General features: G+C 31.4%; 2 protein-coding genes across 2 annotated transcripts; both read right to left on the bottom strand.

The window, feature by feature from the left end:
- Positions 1-15: 15 nt before the first annotated feature.
- LOC136979090 (uncharacterized) lies at positions 16-20,575 on the bottom strand. Its single transcript, XM_067275001.1, has 2 exons — positions 20,052-20,575; positions 16-1,568 (listed from the first exon to the last, which is right to left on the bottom strand). Exons 1-2 carry the CDS (start codon positions 20,125-20,127, stop codon positions 481-483), a joined length of 1,164 nt encoding a protein of 387 aa, XP_067131102.1. The 5' UTR covers positions 20,128-20,575; the 3' UTR covers positions 16-480.
- Positions 20,576-23,251: 2,676 nt separating this feature from the next.
- LOC136979069 (uncharacterized) lies at positions 23,252-25,199 on the bottom strand. The gene is made up of 2 exons (XM_067274968.1): positions 24,718-25,199; positions 23,252-24,628 (listed from the first exon to the last, which is right to left on the bottom strand). The coding sequence occupies exons 1-2, from the start codon at positions 25,124-25,126 to the stop codon at positions 23,424-23,426; spliced, it is 1,614 nt and encodes a 537-aa protein (XP_067131069.1). The 5' UTR covers positions 25,127-25,199; the 3' UTR covers positions 23,252-23,423.
- Positions 25,200-25,910: the final 711 nt, after the last annotated feature.

The raw sequence follows: 25,910 nt of genomic DNA, 5'->3' as shown, positions 1-25,910 counted from the left end.
TATCAATTAATATAAATAGGAATTTGTAAAACATAAATTGGTTTAAAACTTTTTTTATATACACAGTTTATATTACAAACTGGTTAAAAGTATAACAATAATGGATTCGAGTACGGTAAATATTACATATTAACTTGTAACATATTGGCTGCATTCAGCAGAGTCAACAGTTGTAACTGAGCAAAGATGTTTCAATCGGTAGCTGTTATGTAGTTACATCTGCTAAATGATGAGTGACATATGCATTAGAACAGGAAGCAGCCATCATTGGTCAGTTTCAGCTAGCAATAGGTAGCATGAATGAAAGACACTACTGAATGTGATGTCAAAACTCCAAACATGTTCCAAAACAGCACTACTGTAGAGGGAATTCAGCAGAAAAATACTTAACAGCTCCAGAACTGTTCAGTCTGCTGAATGCAGCCATTAAATATTTTCTTTGAAGAGTTGTCAAATTTCTTGTAAGTAGATTATTCATCATTATGATACTGCTTGAAGATTAATGGAAGTAGGAAAGAAGTGATTAGGAGAATTTCCAGAATCCCCTGGAGATAATGAAACATGAACATTGTTAGATAGAGAACCCTGAAGAGGAGAATTAAAATGATTAAATCCTTGAAATCCTAATATTGGATTATGATAGATATCTCTCTCAAATAAAGCATCACTCATTTGTTGGTGTGGATATGTGAAATCATCTCCTTCGGGGAATGTACCTCCACGTAAAATTTCAAAATTTCCACTTCCCAATGCCACTCTACCAGCTTTATTCTTGTGGTATGACTTTTCCATTCTGGGTTGAGTGGGATAATTACGAATTACATATTCTTGAGAAATTTGAGATTCCAATTTGGATAAATAGCTCTGTCTACTTCTTGGACTATAATGCTCTGAATTTCCAAATGGACCTGACACGGGAATAAATCCATTTCGTACAGATGAATAATCTCTTGATTCAGCAAAAAGAGGAGATCCAGCAGTAGCTTCTGTTCTTAAAGGCTCATAATTATTTTGAGATAATATCTGTTTTATTCTTTCATTGTGATGTGGTGCACTTCCAGTAGATGTTATAATTTTTTCTTCTCTTAACGGACTTTCCTCCTCCTGAACTACAAGAATTGCTTCTAAAGTTGGATTTTTTTGGTGATACATTTTATCTGGCTGGTGTTTGTGTGAATTTTTCCAATGATTAGTTTCTTTCAGATCTGAATAATTCCAATCAGATATTATTTCAGCATTTTTTCTTCTGTTTTGTTCAAAATCTAATTCATCTTGTTTTTGTTCTTGTCTACCATTTGTATTTCTTTTACAATTTACTATTGAAACTGGGCATTTTTCAGTTCTATCAAGAGGCATTTTTGTAGGAAAGGCCTTATTATAGGTATTGTATACATGTCTAGAATCAAACTGGTCATTTTTATTAAAATTTTGATCATTAGTCAACTTCCAATTGTCTTCCTGATAATTATGATGACTAGTTAATTGAGGAAATCTTTGATTTAAATGAAAGTTTTGGTTTCTGCTTAATCTATTCTTCCAATGCTTGTCATGTCTTGGAATTTCATGTGCTGAAATGAAATTAATAATAATTATAAAAATATAATACTAATTTTGTTATATTCAGTGAAGGATCATATTTATAAATATTAGTGTTTATACAGTTTTAAGAAAGAGGAATAGAAAAATGATATTTTTAATTATAGAATCTTTTAAAAAATATTTTTTAATAATTTTTAATATAGTTGACTTTTTGACAGTGACTTAACAAGCTTTTCATACAATATATCATTTCAATATGTAATATCACATGAGAATTACTAAAAGAAAATACTAATTCAAAGCTACCATGCAAAGATAACAAACATACTCAAATAACCTTGAGGAAGCAGCAAAAATTTAATAACTAAAACATTTTCAGATGTTTTCAACGATCTTCTTCCAGTAGAATATGTAATGGAATGCCACAAAAATAACCAAAAACATTTGTTGTTAAATTTTTTGCTGCTTTCTCAAGGTTATTTGAGTTTGTTTGTTAAAAGGAAATAGTGTTTTAAAATCCAATATAATTATTTTAAGTTGTTATTAAAATAAAGAAAACAGGTCACTAATTTTTCAAGGAAATCAGAAAATTCATTTATCAGTTTTTGCCTTATTGATTATGGCTGAAGTTATAAGTTCCACATTGGTTCATGTTATTTCTTACGCATATTCTTTATTTTTCTTCATTATAAAAAGGAAGAGAAATATTAATATAGTCTAGTAGACTGTTGTAATTGGAATAAAATGTATATAAAATCTATAACTTCATAAAACAACTAATTTTTTAATAACTACTTTATCTGAAAATAATAAAACAATCAATTTCTAATATTTCCATTTGAAAAACATTGAAAATCATTTCATTTTTACAACAAGATTTGTGATTTTATCAAATAAATTCTGTTTGAAGTTATTTTCATTTAAGATTTTAAATAAATTACTTAAAATAATAAAATTGTTAATTTTTAACCCAACAAAACTCTTTTTTAAATAAAATGTAGGAAAAAATAGAGAAATAAAAATATATTCATAATTACAAAATTTATGAACAAAAATAGAACAAAAATAAGTTTTATTTTGGGATTTTTCTTAAACGATAATGTTAAAATTCAGTACTGAGGAACTTAAAATAATTATTTATTTGCCTTTGCTGATGTCACCATTTGATTATAGCCACTTCTGAGTGCATTGCCTAGTAAATTGGTTTTAATACAGCTGAATAAGCAAAGCAATGACAGTCCATTTTAAAACAGTTTGTCATTGGTTCACTTATTCAGTTATATTAAAGCCACATTTACTAGAAAATGTGCCCCAAGTAGCAGGCTACCAAATAAACCAATGAAATAGCTTATCCATTTCATATGAAAAACTATTTATTTGCTTGCTTAGCTGCTTGTAATTTAGATGAATCCTAAATGTTGGACTAATAATATAAAAATTGCAGCATGCATGAGATATATCTGCAAAAATTGTAACTTTACATGATAGCTTTCTATTTTCTTTGCCTGGTTATCTTTTCCAATTTTAATGAATTAAAAATAATATATGAATTATTTAATGTAAAAATAATGCATTTATATCTTATAAAAATTGACTTTATCATTTAGAAGAATTAATTTTTGTTATTTATTTAGAAATATTGCAATGTGTTTATATGATTATCTGTTATATAATGTTTAGTAGCAGTAACATAATAAATATCAATACAGGTAGGCCTCCTACAATGCAGTATCTTTACAATGCGTTTTTGCTCCAACGTGGTTGGAAAAATGTGGAAATTTTCTTACAATGCAGTACTTTTACAATGTAGTTTAGGGTAGTTAGAAACGAATTATCTTTCACATAACAAAAATCGCAACGGATCACATAAGTACAGTGGAACTTGATGAAACAAGCTCAGATCTTGAAATAAGGCCAGTCAACCATTCTCGAACAACTATAATAAGTGACAATGAGGACTGAATTTGTGAGCATAACATTATGTTTCTTTTTGATTTTGACTTGAAATCATAATCATTTTAGTTTTTATATGATGTTGAATTTTATTTAAGCTTTTTATGTACATAAATTTAAAAAATGATGAAAATGTTACACCATAAAAGGCAGTTTTTCTTTTTTTAGAACTGAATCCCAGTTTTTGTATTAAGTTGGTGTCTCCTGTAACACGATTTCCCACAATGCGGTATTTTCAAGGAACGTATCTACTACGTTTTAGGAGGCCTACCTGTACTTTAATTTAGTGAACTATTAAAATATGGAGAGTAAAATCATCCAATTTGAAATAAGTTATATTTTTAAATATTTAGAATGTATTATTATTAAACAATTCAATGTTCAAATCAATGACAAAAACATAAGTTTGGTAAAAAAAAATTCTCTGGATAAAATTTTATTTATATAATTTTTTGAAAAGCATTGATGAATATGAAAATAAACTTATATAAGTAAGTATTTTTTACTCAAGATATACAGTAAAATTATGTGTAATTACATCAATAATTTCCAATAATTTTTGGAATCAATAAATTTGAATTGAGTATGTAGTTAGTATCTATATATAATTCAATTATAATTGCTTATTGAAAATGAAATATTTGCATTTGATTCATATGTTAATGTATGAATTTTACCTTACTTTTTATTTATTTAATTAAATTGCAAAAATAATTTAATTACTTTTTTGTGTCATTTATTTTTTAATTATTCAACACTCATTTTGAATATTTAATTTCCATATAAAGTGTTCAATAATAGCAAAATAGTATTGAAAATCTTTAACATCTATATATAAAATACATACATATATATATATATATATGTGTGTGTGTGTGTGTGTTTGTTGTTGTGTCTCTATTCACTTCTAAACCCTTTGAGTGATCTGCACTAAACTTTTCCTGATTACTCTCTAGGGACCTCATATAACAACTCTAAGTAATTTGCCTCTGCTCTGCCAAGATGGTACTACAGAGTACAAAGAGACTGTAACTTAATCATAGACAGGTTGGGCACCCAGTATTCACTGAGATGACTGGACAGACAAGTCAGACTCAAGGTTAAATGCTCAAACTCTGGTGGTATGACCCAATGGGGACCAGCCTTCCTTGCTCGAATCTAACCCTCTTATGTGGATTTGGTTTTGTGTGCAGCCTGTATTGCACTAGAGTGCTCTACCATTGAAAGTATTGCTCAAACTTTAACGGTCAGTGAGGTCCCCCTTATCTAAGGGCAGGGACCTCACTGACCATCTGATGGACACCCTGTCTGGTGCATCCACTGGACTATAGGTCAAAAAGATCCAAGACAATTTCCACCAATTCCTTTAAAGTCTCTAAGTTTCCTTTACTTGCTGCTAGCATTTGAAGTACTTGGTCTTTGGGCTTGTTCCAATCAATGTAATTAGCCCTTCTACAGAAGTCATCTGTAAAGGGGCACTCAATTACATAGTGTCTTGTGTCACCACACAGACAACCACAGGAGCAACAACCATCTCCATGTCCAAATTTGGACTTGAAGTGGGGAAACTTCCCATGCCCCGTGAGGACCTGGATCAGTGTCCAATCACAACTGATTGGAGTTTGGCCAACTTCAGGCACGAAGGCATAGGTCGTCCTACCTACTGTACTGAGGTTCCTGCGCTCTTGCCAGTATGTCATTGATTGTTGCAGTAGAGTTTATGCCCTTTTATGTAACTTGCTGGAGGTTCTAACTTCTCCATTACAAATGGCTGCCTTAGCCAAGTGATCAGCATGCTTGTTGCCTGGGATCCCGATGTGGCTTTGGACCCACCTCAGATCAACTTGTTGCACATGCCTTGTCCTCAGTATCCTACTTCTGATCTCCAGTACCAATTCCTCTCTGTGGTACCCGTCACTCAGGCCTGAAGCGATGACTGGCTGTCAGAGTATACTGTGACTGGCTCAGGATCCAGATGGAATAGGATCCACTGGGATGCTCCTGAAAGAGCCACCAGTTCAGCCTGGAGAACACAGATGCCTCTTCGTTCAGTCTGACTGACGAACTGTACACTAAGACTCTGTCATCATAGATGCAGTACATGGAAATGTAGACTATCATAAATATATATATATGGTATATACAGTATATTTATGATAGTTTTACTATGGTTTTACTATATATATGCGTGCATCCACACATGTGCACAGTTTATCCCATCTCTTGTGTTAACATTAAATCCCTTGTCTGATCTGCACCAAGTTTTTGATAAACTTGCTGTGAGTAAATATGAGGGTTAAGTTCAGAGTTAATTTAACTGCTAATTTAAAATCTCGTGGTAAAAATATTAAAATTTCCATTAAAAAATTAACACACACATTTGACTCTGCAGTAATTTCATCAAGCAAAAAATTTGCAAATGGTTGCAAATGAATTACTGAAAAAAAAAAAGGAAAAAACTTTAAAATCAGGTGTGCTATTTATGTGGACGAAATGATGCATAAAAGATGAGGAAAAATAATTAAGGGTCAAACTGTTTCTTTTCATATTCATTCCACGAAGGTATATTATCCAGAAAGCACAATGCATAACGATATTATAGGTCTAGACCTATATTTATAAAAAAAAAAAAAAAAACTCGTTCTATTAAATTAATGTGCTAACAGTTTCTTCGCTCCAGAATTTCAAGATCAAAGATCTTGTTATTAATGGATTTTATTCTAGTTTCCTTCAACAACTAATGCAGTCTCTGCTTCGTGCAGTTTCATTTGTAAACATTAATACTTTAAATCGATTATAGAAGTAGAATAAACGAATGATTTTTGGTATATTTTAAATATATTATTATTATTATTCAAAGTCTTATTTATCAAAACTATATTTTCGTTTAATTTGTGTTACTATTATTATTTATTTTTTTTTTTTTTTTTTTTTACTTTTGAAGTAATTTACGTTCTTCGTTTATCGTTAACTTGTAAACTCACTCTTTTGAAAGTTTTAATGTAAAATTATATTGTTTGATTTTCCATTAATATGATTCAGCGAAGTAGGGGCTGTTCGATCAGTCTTTATGGATGGGTCTAGTCTAGGGTGGAATTAATAAATATAGATTTGATGGGGTACAGCAACGTAGATGGGCTATCTGCCAAGCGGATTGACTTCCGGGAGGATATTCTATGATTACGTATTTTCCGGATTTGCTTCACTCGGTAAACTTTACGTGGTCAGCTCGTTAGTGAGGTTCGAATCCGTACCAACTACTACGAGTGGTTTATCCATTCGCCATTGGTAGGTCACAAATTATTGAATATAGATAAAGACTGAGAAACAACAGGATGGGTGCTCGTCTATATTCAAATTTGATATTTTATCCCATGAACGTCCGACTGACAACAGAACTGAATTGAACAATTATTTTAAACTGTGTTAAACTAAATTTTTAAACTGAATTGAACACTTATTTTAAACTTATTCTTATTTTAAAAAATTGGTTTTCGATTTAAACTAATATTCACAGTAATGAAAATTTTTTAAATTGAATTTTTTATCCTGTTTTTTGTATTAATATTATAAACAATCTATAATATAATCGAGATGGGTTGATGATAATAGTAAGCGCAGAGCCCCAACAGTTAGGAGTTGAAAGCTAAAATTTGGTACACAGTTAGGGCACGTCACGAGAATGTACACTAAGAAGGGATTTTTCGAAATTTCACCCCACGGGGGGAGGGAAAGGATTAAGGTGTATACTAAAGAACTCAGCTTCTGCTATACTATTTTAGATGCAATTTTTTATTTTTAACTGCGTTTTAATAAGGTACTACGTGGGGATGAAAGAAGTGTATTCCGTAACAATGGAAGTGTTAAGAGAAAGCGACGTGCAAGATTTACAGGCGCAGATGCGGTTTTTTGCGTTTTTGTGCGGGAAATCGAACATATTTTTAGACCCATCTAAAAATTCTCTTATTAGTCTAGAAACAGGGGGACCTAATTCTTGCATTCTGTGAAAAAGGGTAAGATTGGCTATAATGTAATAAATCTTAATCTTCGCTATCGTTACTTTTTGCCCGAGCAACGCCGGGCTTATCTGCTAGTTTAATAAAACTGAAAGTTAGTTTGTTGTTCACTAAATTTTAGTACGTAAAAAAAGTCTATTCAAATGAAATAAGTTTAATTAATGATCTCAATGAAATAAATATTTTAATTAAATCTTCATGCATTAAACATACAGCCTAATAATTTCAACAACTTATTTTTCATTTCAATCGGTTCGCTTGAGGGTTTTCGGTTATCTAAATTAATAATCGTTTCCACGTTAAGTTTTAAGTGCTTATTCTAATAGATAAGCGAAAATATTTTGTACTTTTTTATCTGAAATCTTAATAAATTAGGACTAATTAGGTCTAATTCAAAAGATTTTAGATAATTAATTAAATACTTTTACTATGAAAAAAAAAAATTCAAAAGAAGAAAATTTAAATGACTATCGGACTAATAATTTTAATATTTTTCAATCTATTAACGGACCGTTAATAGATTGAAAATTATTAATGAAGTAAAATTTTAAAAATATATGTCAACATTAAATTTTAAATACAAAAATTAGGAAATGCTAACGACTGTCTCATCGATAAAAGAAGGAAAATTACGTAGAACGAGCAATTATTTATTGTGACGTCACGATGCCAGGCTGCAATTTTTAATCATATACTTTAAATAAATTATGTTCTCATCTCAAATTAATAGTGTCTTGCTTCTGTACATCATACTTTTTCCTGCTACCAATAGAATCGTGTCGGTTATCTAACTCCTTTCAGGGGAAGTTTTTTAAATTGAAAATAACGCAACTTCCGGTTTGCACCGGAAGTTCGTATATAATTAATCGGGACCTCACTGCCCCTAAGCTTTCCATATCTGGTCTCGGCTTTCATCTCCGTTCTCCAGATTAAGGAAGGACAGACTTACGGAGGACAGTGAGAATTTGCAGGTCTAGTTTTTTTTTTTTTTTTTCAAACTGCAACCCTATATATCAAACTGCAACCCTATATATATATATACAAAATATATAATGGTAGGATATATCCTACCATTCGCGGATGCCCTTGTGCAGTACCCTGTGGTTAATCTGACCCTGAAAATTTCGTTCATATTACATCGGGCGCTTTACTCGATGGAAATGAAATTACAACAAATAAAACGCTCCACGTAATTCTATTTTCAAATGTTCAATCATTCAAAATGTTTAATTATCAAATAACATAAAAATGGATTTGACTAAACAGTGGTGAAACTAGATTTTCAGAATCCATAGACAAGAAATTGTTATGGGCCCATGTTTTAAGTAATTATAATTTGGTTAGGAAAAGGCTAACACTTTTTTTTTGTTTGTTTTGTTTCCCTACAATAAACACTATCAACATTTTCGTTGATAGTGTTTGTTTGTTTGTCTAGATAAATATACAGAATTTTATTTTATTGAAATAAAACTATATAAAATTTTCAAATAGATATACGTATATATCGGGTGATCGTAATTAATTTTACTCTCTATTCAACTGTCTAGGGAGAAATTTAGCAGTCCAAATTTAATAAATCTGGTAGAGTAAACGGTACAGATAATTTGCTAGTTAAGGAAATTTTTATTTTAAAAATTCTCTGACATAACAAAGATTAAATCGGGAAATTTTATACTTACTGATGAATTTTTTTTTTTTTTTTTTTTTTTTTTTTTTTTTTTTTTTTTCTTTTTGATGCCAATATCTAGAAATTATAAACGCCAATCGTTTAAACCAAAATTTGCCTTGTTTTACGAAAATGCAAACTTTTATAGCTATTTGGCCACGTGCAACAACAGAAAAACCTGCGGGATGTTTTTCTACCTACTAACAGCAGAAACTTGTATTAATATGTCATGCAATATTTCCAGAATAGCATTAAAAATGTTTAAATTTGAAATGGCCAATAAATGTACCGTGTACACTTCAATGGCGTTTCATTTTCAGAAAGAAAAAATAAATAAATAATACCAAAACTCATCATTACGGCACTTTTGGCACTGCAAGTAACAAACATTTTATTTGTATAATAAACTTGCTATATAGACCTTAGCGATGTAGGAGATGGTGCTCAATGTGGTCCTTATTCTGTAGGTGTAAAACCAATGGTGGACTGACCCATCGGAAAATTAGGAATTTCCCGGCGAACCATCGCTCGATGGCAGTTTCTTATTTCAATATACGTTATATTTCACTTGAGAAAAATAAATTAATAAACAAACAAAATACAAGCGTTGTCTATTGTATTAAATTTTATAAAATCTTATTCTAATTTAGGTCATCCCAAACAGATGTCCGGCTCATGGCAAGCGCGGTCTATTACTTAAAATTTTAAAATGGCCGGCCCCGATTCGGACGTGAGTCGCTGTAGAACGTCCTATGAGAACTGACGTCCGGTCTACCATGATGCGTAACTTCTAATTTGTAAATAACTGATCACAACTCAGACCGTAGGTTGCCATGATATTTTTTACTCTAACCTGTAACATTTGAGGCGTTTTTCCAAGCCCATCATAGGTTCGGTCAGGGCTACAATGGAGTGGCCGGGTGGTGAGGGATGTGGGCCGACATATCCGATTGGACCACCCCCCAAAAAATTACTGGAGTTTTTTCGACTGTCTCCGGAGTGAATTTTGGTACAATTTTTTTTTTTTTTTTTTTTTAATGGTAATGTCTTCCGCGTTCTGAAATGATACCATACCCGATTTTCTTGCATTTGGACGACGAAATATATCCCTAGACAATATTGAACAGCGGTACTTTAATTACGATTATCCAGTATAGGCAGGGGTGATATTCAGCGGGTTCGCACAGGTTCGGCCGAACCCGTTGTTAAAATTTTCAGTTTTCCAAACCTTGTTAAACACACGGAACATTTCTCAGTGGTTTTGTTTTTTTAAAAAAATATATTAAAATATACGTATTATACTCTGTAATACTACTAAACTAGAGCCTTATACCCCGTTCGCACCGTGCATTTCAATCTAGATTGTGAGCAAGGTCGGGGACTATGTCTTGGTGCGATCTCTCTCGACCGAAACGAGGTTTAATCGCGATCGATTCAAGAGAGTTCTTGAAACTAGATCCAGTCATAAGAGAGATCCCACAATCCCACGCGCGCGAGATAATACAAGATGGCTGTGTTATCTCGCGTCGGGCTATGGACAGCGAAATAAAAAGGATATTGTATTTCGAGAGATGATGACATCTATTATCAGCAGTGCCATTCGGGGTGAAAAATTTCTCTGCCTAAAAAACAAAAAAAAAAAAAGGTCGACAGCACTAATATACTATCGTTGCCTGGTCTTCGCCCAGGGCTCGTTACTAGAGCCCTCTATAAACAGAGTATGGTCAACTGGGGGGTCAAAATATGATTGGCTACTGCCGATCACGTGGTTTGTGGACGCCATTATGAGGCCAGCTTCCGATCCGCTTATGTCAAGTGAGTGTCAATCAGCTATTTATTACGATAAATAACAGGATTCGAAACTTTATATACCAGGTAGTTCCAATCTAAAATAGATTCTAAACATCAAGTTAGTTCTTACTTTGCTATACCGACGTTAGAAATTATTATTTTAGCCTTTAGATCTATCTATACATCTATATCGCTCTTAAAGCTACCACATAAAAATAGATCATGCTGGGTTGATCAGCCATTAATTGCTCAAAATAGAGCTCCTAAATTCAAACTGCATCGATTTCCAAGTGATAAAGCTAGGAAAAAAAGCATTGGCGATTAAAGTAAACAGGCTGGATGAAAATAAGAAATTATGGATTCCTGGAAAACATGCATTACTTTGTCAGAATTTTTATGAGAAAGAATCAGAATTTTTATGAGAAAGGACTTCTGCTTTGCCTACCTATTTAATTGTACATTGCACATTAATAAACTAAAGCTAAAGAGTATTAAGTCTGTTAATACATTTTAACCTTTATAAGTATATTGGTTTAGTGATGTGAATGTTTACAATTAACTCTCATAGGTTCATTTTGAGAAAGATCAGTGTGAGAATCACAGGAAGGATGGAAGAAGATTGCTGAAGCTTGATGCCGTCCTACACTTTTTTCTCACAGACCTGCACCTAAGAGAAGATGCTCTGAATCAAAAACAGGGCATAGAAACAATTGTGAGCGTATAGATCCGATCTTGGACCACAGTTATGCTTCAAATTATCTCCTATGACATCTATGCAGCCCAGTACAGGTATATTTATAATATAAATTTAAAATATTTTTATTAAATATTCTATTTTTTTATTGCATACTTTGATTCTTTTTGAAGAAAATGCTGAAGAATGTAAAAGCACGAATGAAGATGAAGACAATGAGACATCTGGTCCAGTATTTCAAGACTCCGGTAATCTTGTTAGCCAGCCACTGTCACCAAAATCAAAACAAATTAATGAATTGTAATCTCAATTGCATAATGCATTACATAGAGTTAAAAGAGTGCAGAAAAGAATAAGGATCTCTATGAAGAGATAAGAAAATTAAAGTCTAGAGTCAACACACAGAGTACAAACATAAAATTAATTTTCAATCCTGATCAAATAACAGCCCTTGGAAACGTGTCAACACGGAAAATAAAATGGCAAAATAATACAATAAGAAAGGCTCTGCAGTTAAAATTTGCTTGTGGAAGATCAGGCTATGAAATGTTAATTGAACAAGGCTTGCCTCTTCCCTCTTTACGGACATTGTAAAGACGACTACAGAACACCCCCTGTAACAGGGAAATTACCCTTTTTATTAATAAATGATTGATATTTAGTAATTATCTGCATTTCTTGCAAAAAATGCAGAGAATCACTATTTGTTACTATGTTACACTATGTTACTTGAGTTTTTCTTGTTGAAAAATAAACTTTATTGATTTTTTTTATAATTTTTGTCTTTAGTTATTATATTTTTAAATTTAAATACATATTTTTCAGATTATTTATATTGCAATAGTGCTGTGAATAAATGTGATCCACTAAATATATTTTTTTAATATATTCACTTTTTTTGCTTCTAGCCCTGTTATTGTTACATATTTTGTCCATCACTTATAAACTACAATTATTCCGAACATAATTAAAAATTATTTCTAAAAATGTTTAACTTAATATAACTTCTTTCTGAATCGAATTTCTGTTTTTAACTAACATTGCTCATTTAAATGCTAAGCAGTACTGTGACACTGCAACTTTGGTCTCAAAATGACGTCCATACGTTAGAGTGGCCATACTCTGTTTATATAGGGCTCTACTCGTTACGTTCCAAATACGCCACTGATTATTAGATATATCGCAAGAAAAGTTGTATTTATTTCTAGCCAAAACTTCCATTTCGTTTGTCGGTGATTGTCAGGGAAAATTTTCTGCTAGCGAACCCTTTGTTAACTATTTCGAATATCACCACTGAGTATAAGCCTATATATATGTTATAGTCTACTCTAGGAACCCATTTTATTGGGCTCCATAAGCTTTGCTTATTCTTGTTATATGGTAGCTACCTACACTACTGGGACTATGGATAATGTAAGTGGTTCTGATTCGCAATGTGATCAGTTAGCATACGCGAAGGACAGGAATGAAACTTTGCCTTACTGATGAAAAATCACGAGCATTCAAATTCTTCGCGGTGAAAGAATTTATCAGGACGTTATTCAACGGATGAAAAAAAATTTACTTAATAATAATATGAGAAATTGCATAATAGCGAGGTTGAGGCCGAAGTTTTAAACTCGAAAACGTGTACGTCGGACGTTCAGCGCCGCTTTCCTGTAAGCCTAGAAGTTTGACAAGTAGTTTAGAAAGTCAGTGGAATCATGCTCAACATTCCAAACGCCATTGTCAAACTTCTAGGCTTACAGGAAAGCGGCGCTGAACGTCCGACGTACACGTTTTCGAATTTAAAACTTCGGCCTCGACCTCGCAATTGTATAATTTGGGCTAATGCATGTGAATATTTGATAAATGCATTTAGTATATTCTACAAATTGATGAATTACCCATAATTTTGTTTAACATTTTAAAATTCTCAGGCTTGAATAACCATTAATGTCATCTCTAACTTTCTATTGGAAAGATCCGGGCTTGAATGTCTCCTACGGTTCTTGTTGACTGCTGTTTATTTAGTATTCGATGAATGGAAAATCAGAATGAGAATATTGAACTTTCAAAACTGATTTTTCCGCTCCGACAATTACGAGTTTTAAAAGCGTTGATTCAATGAGGTTATTTTTTCAGTTGTATAATTCTAGATACTTTCAGTTCGTGCTCATTCGATGTATCATATAAAATTCTGGAAACAATTTTTTGGAAAATTTAAATTCTGGGCATTTTTATTCGATTTTTCAATTAATATCGTTATTATTCTACTTGCACATTTACATAATATTAGAACTTCTATATTTTATTTTTAATAATCACTTGAACAGAAAATTATTAGTGATCTCTACAATTTGTTACAGGGTGGTGATAAGATATTTTTAACGTCTAGTCTTATGACAGAATAGTAGTCTATTTTCTCCACTTTCTAAACGGTTATTAACGATCCTTCGTATTTATTTAATAATTTTTCAATTGATGTTAAAATTCCTAAAATACTTTTTATATTTACTCTATTGATCATTATATTTTTGAGTGTACCTTTACTTACTAACCAAAGAAATGTTCTTATACAAAACACCATAAAAGGTTTCCACTGACCTGCTGCTATTAAAGATTAAATTACAAGAAACACTTTTAATGCTTTAAAAATTTGTTAACACATTCAAACTCTCAAAACAATAACATTTTGGTTGATGTATTGTTAATTGGCCATCATACAACTTATATTTTGTACTATCCTTCTCTATTCCGTTCAATTTTATTATATTGGTGAAGCAGTTACTTTCGTTTTTATAACTACAGTATTATATTTTGGGTTCTCGCGGGTTTTTTAGTTTACATATTCAATAAAATATCACATACAATTTATTTATTTGTTACTGCTTCCTTAATGTGAAGGAAACAACCTGTTTCTTTATGTAATTACAATTACCATGTATGTACTCTTATGGTTGTATTTTCATACTTTCTTATTTACCCTATTTGCGCCCTATTCCATAAATTACGTAACGATATTTTTCACGATTTAAGACCCCTACCCTATAGTAATGCTAACCATTAGACCCCTACAAAATTACGTAACACTATAAGGACAATACTCCTTTTATTCAGGATGGTAAATCGAGTTGTAACATTCACCTGTTGGATAAAAATTTTAATCGGTTTCCTATTTTTGCCCAGCTTTAAAACATGCGCGTATGAGTCATCAATTTCAGTTGAGTAGATAATTTACGTTGCGCATACAGGAAGAAATTTCAAACCAATTATCTTCGTGCCACTGCTTACGAATAACCAAGACGATTTGGTTCTCTTCTTTCCTTAAAAAAAACTAACTCACACACTGTAGAGTTACGTAACGCTATATAAAGAACATCCCATCCCGCGTAATGCTGGTATAGATATAAACACCTATCCACGCCTCTTCGCGTTACGTAGTTTATGGAATCCCACTTAGTACTCTACTGGGACAATCTGTCCTCTTTCTTACCACCTCATTCACTCCTTTCTTCAACCTAGAGTCCTAGACCCTTGAGTAGGTTTTACACCCTAATAATAATAAGAGCAATCTAACACCGATCATCGGTTATTAAAAAAAATCGGCAAAAAGTATAATTATAACCTCATATTTAAATTTACAATTAATTTACATTTTACAACTGGATCTCTCGTTGGTTTGCGTGCTTAGTAATCAGCAAATTGTTAGAATAATCGAACGATCTGAAAGCTCCAAGATACATCTAAAAAGTATTTATTCTTTGTCAAGTTAGAAATTTATGAAATTAATTCATTCAAATTTGCATGATTCCACTCTTATGTTTTTAAAAGCAAAACAATATTTTATACGTGTAAGTTATTTGGTTGAAATTTTTCATTTACAGATAGATATTAATATTGATTTAGGACTATTGTGATTTATTATCGATTGACAAAACCAAATTGATAAATAAAGCAAATTTGTAACAGGGTCGATAGATATAAGAAAATACAATGTCACGCGATCTGATTTCAAATATAAAAATCTGATGCTATTCATACAAATTTTTTTTAATTCCTCGATAATAATCAAGTTTTTCCAGTACTTACATAGATGACTTTTTAGTAAGATTTTGTGGATGATAAAAAAAAAAATGTCATTGTGCCAAACGGTTGACGAATTTAATGAAGTTCTACTAATTCAAACTTTTTAAAAAACTAATATTAAAAATTTAAAAAGTTTATTAGATATCTAAATATTAGAAAATGTAATCATTTTTTTTTAATTTTTCGATGTATAAAATTCGGTTTGTTGGGATACGGCAATGCAATACATGCGCGATCTGCCAAGGAAGATGTCTCCCGGGAAGAATCTCTATGAGAAATTGGCTCTGGTTTAGGTTTTAGACACGTGAGGAACCCGGAAAACTCCCCATGGCCAGCTCGTTGGTAAGCACGAACCTTCGACTAACTTGTTCGGTAGTTTTATCCAACGAGCTTGAATATACATACATAGAGTGGCTGTGACCATGGTTACAGCGCTCTTAGTGGCAACGACGATACTATCGATCGCCATCTTACTTTAAGTCAAAACATTGAAGTATGTACCACGTGTGGGGAAGGATTGTCACTTTAAAATCTATTTTTCACATCTAAATCTATATTATTTTGTTTGCCCCTAGATTTGAGATTTAAGCAATTAGATAAGTGATATGAATCTACATTGTTTCATCTCGAATTTAGCTATTTTTTTAGATTTTAATTATTATAAAGTAGGTAAGATTAGAGTTTAAAGTGGTAAGTGCAGTACTTAACCCTCAATATAACATTTTTATAACCTAAGTACGAGGCAGGTCTTGAAGGGCTTTACTCTCAGCCATATGATTGTTTGTTTATAGTGTACTCAGGTCAGTCTGATCCGTACCATACTTGGTACATTTTTTTTCTTTTTGCAGAATATAAGTAGTGTTCTTGTACTTTTATTATAGTTATAGTTTGTTTGTGAAAATTTTGGTTTTAACTTGTGAAAATATTTTCAGTGAAAAACTACATTTTGACCTTTGTCATGTTACGAACCACATTGGTGAAGTTAAAATCCTTCTAAGAGGTAATAAGGAGCTAAATAATTGTGGGAAATGGAAGTGTTGCATTTTTTCATGAAAAATAAACAAAGAAAACATGCCAGTAAGTAAAAGAAACTGTAAAAACTGCACCATTAGGATGTGTACAAATTGTGCACCTGCACATCGGTGGGTGCGGCGGATGCTACGCACCGGGGCACCGCGATTGAGGGGGCCCCAACATTATCAAGAATGCAGTATTTTTAGTAATTTTTCTGAAGTAATTAATGTATTAGCAAGAACAAAATCACGCTTTAAATAAACATGCATTAATATATGTTCGTGTTTGTAAATTTTTTTATTTTAGAAAAACATTTGGGCCCAAATAGTTTCTTGCACCCGGGCCCCTTTATCGAGAAGGCCGGCCCTGCCATTAGGATGTGTACAAATTGTGCACTACATGCATCATTCTGGATAACAAAAGTATATTAACACGAACTAACCTTTTGTTCGTTATGTTGTAGACAACAACCTGAACAACACTGAAGCCGAGAGCCTGAAGAGAGATTGGAAAATTACCAATCCGAAATGCATTGTTAAATAGGCGAAATAAAGTGAACTGTTTTAAGCTTGGTCTCTGTTAATTGCGAATAATTAATTACGAAAGACGTGATAAATACCACTAGTCTCACTATTAGAAGAAAAAACCTTTACTTTTAAATTTTATATTTTTAATTATTATCGAATGGTAAAAAACTTAATTTTGAGGGTAGTGAATGAGTTTTTAAAAAAATTGTAAATGTTAATAACGAATAACATCTTCATTAAGTCTCGAGATATGACAAATCCTCTATCTCCCCACCCCTTTAATATTAAGGAACTATGATGCTGTTAAATAATAAGGAGCGTTGATGATATTAAATTAATAATGATCATCATAGCTCCTTGCACACAAGCTATCATGCCAAATTCTGTTTCTTATAACATCAACACACACATACACGGAATATTTTTCCTTTTTTTGACGTTTTTGGGTTCATGTAGTCTAAAAACGTGGAGATTTACAAAACTCTGAGGGTTAAATTTGACACGCTTTCCCTTATTATGTATGTTTATCAGCCAGAAAAGTAAAATTAAGAATGTTTAGAAATGCATTTAACTTATCGCAACAGATAAAGAATAAAATCACTCAATTGCCGATTGAATGTCTGCAAAAGTAAAATTCAAATTTAATAATAATTATAACAACTTTCTATTTGGATTTATATAAATTTGATTGTAAAAAATATATTTTCTAAATTCATTATAATTTATTTATTAAAATAAATTATATTGTATAGCAATAAATATTGTAATAAATAATAAATTCTTTATTAAAGGGCATTTAGATAAATTATTTTTCGTTTTATTGTGTGTATTAGGGCTGCAATGTTGTATGGATATGAATGTTGGGAATGAAAAAATCTCAGGTATAAAGCATGTAGCAGATATGAGGGTGCTCAAGTGACAGGATTAGGAATGAGCATATAAGAAGTATTTTAGGAGTAAGGGATATTAGAGAGAAGCTTATGAACTAAGAAATAGAGATAGGTCAAAGAAAAGATGAAAATTAGCAATTAGGAGATTTAAAGGTGGTTACAGTTAAATGAGAAAATAACTCAAAATCGAATAGTTTGGAAGATCCGTCAAGACACGTTAAGATCCGACCCCTACTGTAAGAGAGACGACGATGGTGATAATGTATTCATAATTTAACAATAATTTTAGCGCTAAATTATATAAATGTTAAAGATTTTTTTTTATGTGAAAATGATTATGATTATAAAGAACCAGAAAAATAAGAAATCGTACTTTGCAGCCTAAAATGGAGTGTGTTAATATTCTATAAAATAACAGAAATCTATATATGATATTTATTCATTTGAATACATAGGCTAGTACTGATTTCTATAATAGTCAATTATTAAATTCTGTTTTTGTTTATTATGTATTTAAATTAATTTATAAAGTTTTCAAACTTTAACTTAATTGATAGTTTATAATAAAAGAGACTTCATTATAAAACATGTTTTAAAATTTATTGATATATAGCTTCCTATAACATTATATTATTTTATAGAACTTCAGTGATGTAAAATTTTTGTCTCACTATAAGGATTATAAATATTAGAATTTATTAATTATAGAATAACTTCTCTAAAAAGAAAAATCAGACTTTTCAATTAGAAAGGAAATTAAGTATTAATTGATATATAATGTAATAATAAATAATTGAATTATACATCAAACGATTCAGATTAAAGTACAGTAAAACCTATGTAATATCGTACCGAATTTTTACCCGTTCTCGCAGGCTTCCGTTTTAGACACGTTTTACTGTGTTTAGATTTTCCCAACTTCCAACTTTTAGGAATAATAGGACAAAATAAAAAGTAATTCATACATTTTTCAATTAATACAAATTATATGATTTTATTTGCAACTCTATTAGATAAGAAGTTGTTTAAATTATTGCTTTTTAAAATATTTTGAATATCTGAGAGAAAACAAATTCAAATTGCAGATTAATACAAAGTAAATGATTATGCCAAAAACAATTATTTTATGACGAATTTTATGAAGAATATTATAAATTAAAGAATCTATTTAAAATAAATAAAATAAGAAGTTATTATATACTTGAGATTAAGCATTAAATTTGATAATTTTCTTATCTATCTCTTAATAAATAAGAAAACTTTTGATGCCGAGTATAAAAGTTTCAGAGAAATTTAAATCATTTCTGGATCGAATCGACAATTTTTTTTTCTAGCATTCGAAATTAAACAAATTTACAGGAGATTGTAAAAAATAGCATTATAAATTTTCAAATTATTTTATTTCTACTCAAAATATACCTATTTAAAATTTCGATCTCTGGTCGTAAATCAGATATAAAAAATCGAATGAAAGAGAAATCTACATTTTCTTTTTCATTCGATTTACTTGAAAAGTGTTATAACGTTTTTTATCTCCATGTACAAAAATACCATAAAATTAGATAAATTTTATGGTATTTTTGTAGACAGTTTTAAATGGAGATTTTATTTAAAACTAATTGAAATGTATTTTAAGATCCTCTTCAGTGAATGTTTCACTTTAACAATGAAGAGGAATTGACCACCGAATTATATTCCAATTAATTTTAATTTCTGTTTATAACTCCTCTTTGTGTTCTTTTGAAACAGGAATTATATCCGAAAAAAACAGGATTATCTGGAGAAACATCCTGGTTTTTTTATAGTTTGAAATTTTATATATAATTTCTCTAGAGTATATATATATTTTCCAGATTAATTTGAAAATATTCCATATATTTAAATAATATTTACCGTAGACGAAATGCGAAGTGATGATAGACAAACCCACGAGATAAACTGTCAGCTTCCAATCATCGATGGTCTTCATACTTGAACACAGAATAAGAACTGATGCTCTTTAATTTCATCGCCGGCGGAACGGTCGACGACCTAATACTAATGTCGAACAAGTTAGAAATTGACCTAATTCACGTGAGCATCAGGTCATAAAAGTAGGTCTTCTCTCGAAAAGGTTTCAATGTCCATAAAATAACATTGAAAAATTAAGCAAATTTCCGAAAATACGCAAATTAGTCTAATCATAAGATACAATGAGATTGATAAATTGTTCAAACGATACAAGATCACTTGTTAACTTTGAAACTTTATGCTAAAACTAATGTAAAATTTTCATTCCGTGCATCTAAGCAGATCGCAGTAATGCTGAAAATAAATTTATCTAATTTTATCTCGAAAATGTTGGGATGCATTCATAAACAATTTCAAGTTCTCATTTATTTTTATTATTAGGTCGCACTATAGATTTTTAAACTTGAAGCAAATCTTAAAATATAAAAATAATTTTGTTATATAGACATACAGCCTATATTCTAATATAAATAAGTTTACTGTAATTTACGTTTAAACAAGAAAATACAAATTTAAATTCATAATTCTTAATACTTTTATAAATTTGTAATAACTTAAATTTCCACAAAAAATGTAGTCTCTTTTTTGTGAATTTGTCAAAAAATTAAAAAATATTTTTTTAATGAAATTTTACTTTGTTAAAATGCTAACAATAAAAAAGTTATCAATTTGTTGAAAATTAATATTTATAACAGTCTCGAGCAGTTGAATAAACGATTATTAAAATCAATCTATCAAGAAAATAAAAAATAATTTGATTACGGCTTATCATTACATCATGATAACCATTCATGTAGAGGATGATAAAAAATTCATTGTACAGCTACAGATAACGACTGAAATACTTTTTCTTCATATTGTTACAGAATATGTTGGAAATGACCCGCATGTAATTTATACAAGGGTGTCGCCAGAGGGGGGCAGAGGGGCAGTTGCCCCTCCCTAGACATGCGAAAAAAATTATTTAAATGCTAAGTCATTTATTGCCCGATTTATAATTCCCGCGCGATGCGACCTGAAACGCACACCTATGCGTGTTTACGTTGAATGTAAAAACGATGCCATGCATTTGTAATAAATATAATTTTTTTAAATCATAAAGTGACATATCTTTTCTATAATAAGGAAGATATTATAAAAGAAGTAAAAGAAGCAGAAGCATATTCGCTTGTGCCACTAACTGTAGGTGGCGTATGAATCGACTAAGATGGCTGCCACAAAAGGTATAGCGTGCCTGTCAACATAGAAATTACAAACGCGAGTCACTTGTGTGTTAACTTTTCTCTCTATAGTGAAAACGTTTTATCCGCATTCTTGTCCGATATAAACAGCTACGAAATCAACTAGGATTAATACCATAATGATTTCACTTTGTGACATTTTAGAATATGTGGGTGATAGAAAAAGATGTCTTATAGAAGGAGAGGAAATGCTAAAACAGATAATTTGCTGTGGCATTAAAGAAAAAATATATAAGACAAATGACGACGATGGTTGCCCAGTCGAAATAGAAGTTTTCGCTCTCTGCTTATCTAGTATTGTTTCAAAGAAACCTCACGAAATTACGTTAAATATCAATTGGAGTTCAGAACTCAATAAATATTTGATGACATCTATAAAGTGTACTTGCATAGCAGGAGAAGCAGGATACTGTAAGCATTCAATAGGGACACTGCTTCATGTAAACAGGTAAAACACTCAAATATTTAACTAATAGGTTAGTTGTATCGGCATGAAGATATAAATAAGTACTTTTCTCTTGCAGGTATGGTAATACTTTGGAAGATCTGAGTTGTACTGATCTTGAGCAGTATTGGAGCAAAATGTTAAGCAGGTCTGATGGGAGATATGGAGCTTGTAAAGTTGAAAATTTGTGCCATGTCCAGACAAAGGAAACAGAAATTCTTTCATTAAATGAAAGCCAAAGAGATGCTATCAGAGAACGATTTTTTCAAGAGTTGCCTGATTCTGCTTTAGCAAAGCATTCAATTGGAAGAAAATGCTTAGTAGCCAAAGCTGTACAAAGTTCAGCTGATAATATTGCACCACATTGGTCAATATTAAAAGTAATTGAACACTGTATGGACTGTAATAAATATTTGCCTAATATAAGTGATCATCTTATGCCTATTCAGGATTCAATGTACTACAGAGAAAATATATACAAAAATAAGAGAGAGATAGAAAACATTTGCCACTTGACAATGGAACAAAATAATGATTTATGGAAGAAAGAAAGAAGTATTAGAGTGACAGGATCAGTGTGCTATGAACTATATACTTATGGAAGGAGGAAAAATGCAGACTGGGAAAAGAAGTTAACAAATATATTTAGAAGCAAATTTAAGGGAAATGAAAATACAGAGTATGGTAAAAAGTGGGAAAAAACAGCACTCACATTGTATGGAACACTCTATGGTTGTGATGTCAAACAGTTTGGTTTGATAATTTCACCATTACTGACATGTTTTGCATTTTCTCCTGATGGGATTGTATTTAACGATGAAAAACCTATCAAGCTGCTTGAAGTAAAGTGCCCCAAAATTGGTGCAGAAAAATCTGCAGAAGAAATGGTGCAATCTCTTAAGTATATAGTACACGATGGGCATGGCAATTACAGCTTAAAAAAAATCACAAGTATTATGGACAGGTACAATTAGGTTTGGCTATATTAAATTTAAATTCATGTGATTTTGTAATATTCAGTAGTAAAGACCAAACCCTTAAAACCCTTGAAGTTTTAGCAGACTATAGTTTTATTTATAAATTGACAGAAAAGCTACTAAATGATTTTACCAAAATTATTTTTCCTTACCTATGCAGTCATAATTCTTAAATACAATCTTGCTTTTTCCATCAGAAATCACTTTTAGAAGAAAATACACATTACTTTGAATTTTATTAACTTATAACAATATTAGCACCCAATTAAACAAATACACAAATTAAAATAAAGTCATTTTCTTTTATTCAGTATTTTATTCATAATTTGCAAAGAAAGATATTTTCTTACAGATTTATGCAAAATAATTATAGAGAGTTAAGTACTAATAATTTTATAAAACATGTTATGTTATGTTTTGTTTTGGAATAAAATGTTTTGTCCTAACTAGTGTTTGAGTTCTTTATCATACAAAAATTGAAAAACAAAAATGAGTAAGCCTTATTAACTATAAGATTATAAAAACAGTATTAAATTGCTGTTTAATACTGCTTCATTATATAGGGTCAAAATGAAAATGCTCACACCACTCTTCAAAATTTGTCATCACCCAATATTGGTCTAGATAAATTTACCACACCACAAATAATGGTTAGAATTTTGTCAATATGTGGCAGTAAAGTCCAGTCTAATTTTTGTTTTAAAATAGCAAATAGTTTCATTCTCTGAATAGCACGTTCAACATGTACCCTGGCCTTTGCTATTTCTGCAGTCTCCAGTGCATCATGCTTACTTAACTGATTTTGCTTTCTTACAAACGGTGGACGTACTAAACCAATAGCTCTAGCAGAACAAGCATCTTCTATATGAAAACCTTTATCCGTCATTACTTGATCTGCATAAGGATCCAGTAAATTTAACAAATTTGATTCCTCAAATATGGCTTTGTCAGATGCCCTACCTCCATATGCTTTACTTAAATAGGTGATAAGACCAGATGGGGCAATTCCAACTAATACTTTAACAGTATGCTTACCATAGTAATGGGAATAAGTTAATATTCTGCAACTAATACACTTTGGTTTTTCAACCAAAACTTCAGTGCAGTCCAAAATCACACGAACTTTGCTGTATTTTTGAAAGCACAAAGGTAAGTTTTTCATTATCTCTTCTTTGGAAGGCCACACAATCGCAGCACCTAATACTTGACTCAGATAAGCAATAATATTGAAAAATATTCTTCTACATGTTGTCATGGAAATTTGAAATAAAACTGAAACACAAGCAAAGGGCAAGGCCAGTTTTAACTTCATCATAACAAGAACAATTTGGACTTTAGTAGATATTGTAGTAGGCTTATAAGCAGTATTGTTGGACTGCAACTCACTAACACAGGCAGAGATGGTATCAAGCATTTTAAAACTGTTTAAACCTGTGAGAATATTCAATTCATTGTCTGATTTTATTAAGTCAAACACAGTAAATTTTAAGGTTGAATCTAAAAGTGTATTCACTTGAATTCCTTTTTCCATCAAAATATCCCTCTCCTCCTGAATGTTGGATTTTTCACTTAAATTTAAGAGTGCTGTAGCTGCATCTTTTTCTGCTTGTGATACTGATGTCATATCTTCATCCTCCTCTATTTGTGATGTCATTTGTTGATCTGTGCATGCACAGCAGTCAATAGATGATTTAGACCAGGATGTACTGGGCTGTGACAATTCCAAAATGTTGGTGTCATTATTAGATTGATACGTAGATTTTTCCTTGATAGTTTTCTTATTTGCCGGTTCCAAACCTAAAAATTTAGTGATTTCAATCATTATAAGATCTTGTTTTGGTATAGCGTTATTAAAGAAATGCATCTGACAAAATTAAGAAACAAACCTTTATTCCGTATTTCTTGTCTTTTTTGGGCACGAATGGACCTTTGCTCAGCAATCTGTTTTGAGGTGGTTGTATCAAACTTCCTTATCGGTATGTTTTTAGTCGGATACGAATTAGGTTTTAAATAATGCCGAGCACATGGTAAACCTATGAAAACGTAAGTACCATATGTGATAACAGTTAAAATATACTTATAAGAAATGTTTTTATTACCTGGCAAATAGTAATCGTCTTTGTCAAAATGCAAACTGCAAATGTACATAGATTTCGTTGATTGCTTTCCTAACTTTAGTTTTATTTCCCACTTTTTTCTCAGTAATTTATCTTTTGGGAATGTGTGCATATGTACTGAGTTTGATGTACCTTTAGACTTGCATCCAAATACACAGCAATACTTATTATTTACCATTGTAGGTTAAATACTTTCTAATTCTTACTGTCCACAGACATACATTATACCCATAGTAGTCGCCATTATGTAGTTCGCGCTAACACTGGTAGATGTCAGATCGATCGTTGGCACAAGCGAATAGTGTATTAGCAGACGAAACAGCTGACATTTCTGGAACAGAACAGTTATCTATTGGACTGCGTTATTTTCATGAGAAAAACAACGAAGTCCAAGAAGTGTTTGTTAGATTTGTTGAGCTAAAAGGTCTGGATGCAAAATCTATCGCACAAACCATTGATGAATTTTTGACAAAAGAAGAACTTATACCAGTAAAATGCGTTGGATTAGGATTTGATGGTTGTTCGACAATGTCTGGAAAAGAAGGTGGTGTACAAGCAATCTTACGCAAAAAATACACTGAAGCTTTGTTCTTTCGCACAAACTAAATCTAGTAATCAATGATCTCAATGCTTTGACTGAAATTCGGTACACCATAGGAACCACGAAAGACATTATTTCATTTTTTCGGGAATCAATTTTGAGGAGGAAGTTAATACCTAATATTTCCACGCTCTGCGAAACAAGGTGGAGCGAGAAACATAAAACCATCAGAGTTTTTAAGGATAATTTTCATGTTATAATGGAGGCCTTAGAAACTTTATCGCGTGATGGAAACAGTGCGACTCGAAATCATGCATTCCAGCTCCGTGCCGCCGCTTCAAGAGTTTCGTTTATTCTGTGCCTTTTGTTGATAGCCAAATACTCGGTTTTGATGGAACCCGTGGTAAACGTACTCCAGTCT

This window comes from Centruroides vittatus, unplaced genomic scaffold (genome assembly GCF_030686945.1).
Source record: "Centruroides vittatus isolate TY-2023 unplaced genomic scaffold, ASM3068694v2 contig_577, whole genome shotgun sequence".
NCBI lineage: Eukaryota > Metazoa > Arthropoda > Arachnida > Scorpiones > Buthidae > Centruroides > Centruroides vittatus.
Note: the sequence above shows the minus strand (reverse complement) of the source record. Positions and strands in the feature narration are given on the sequence as shown.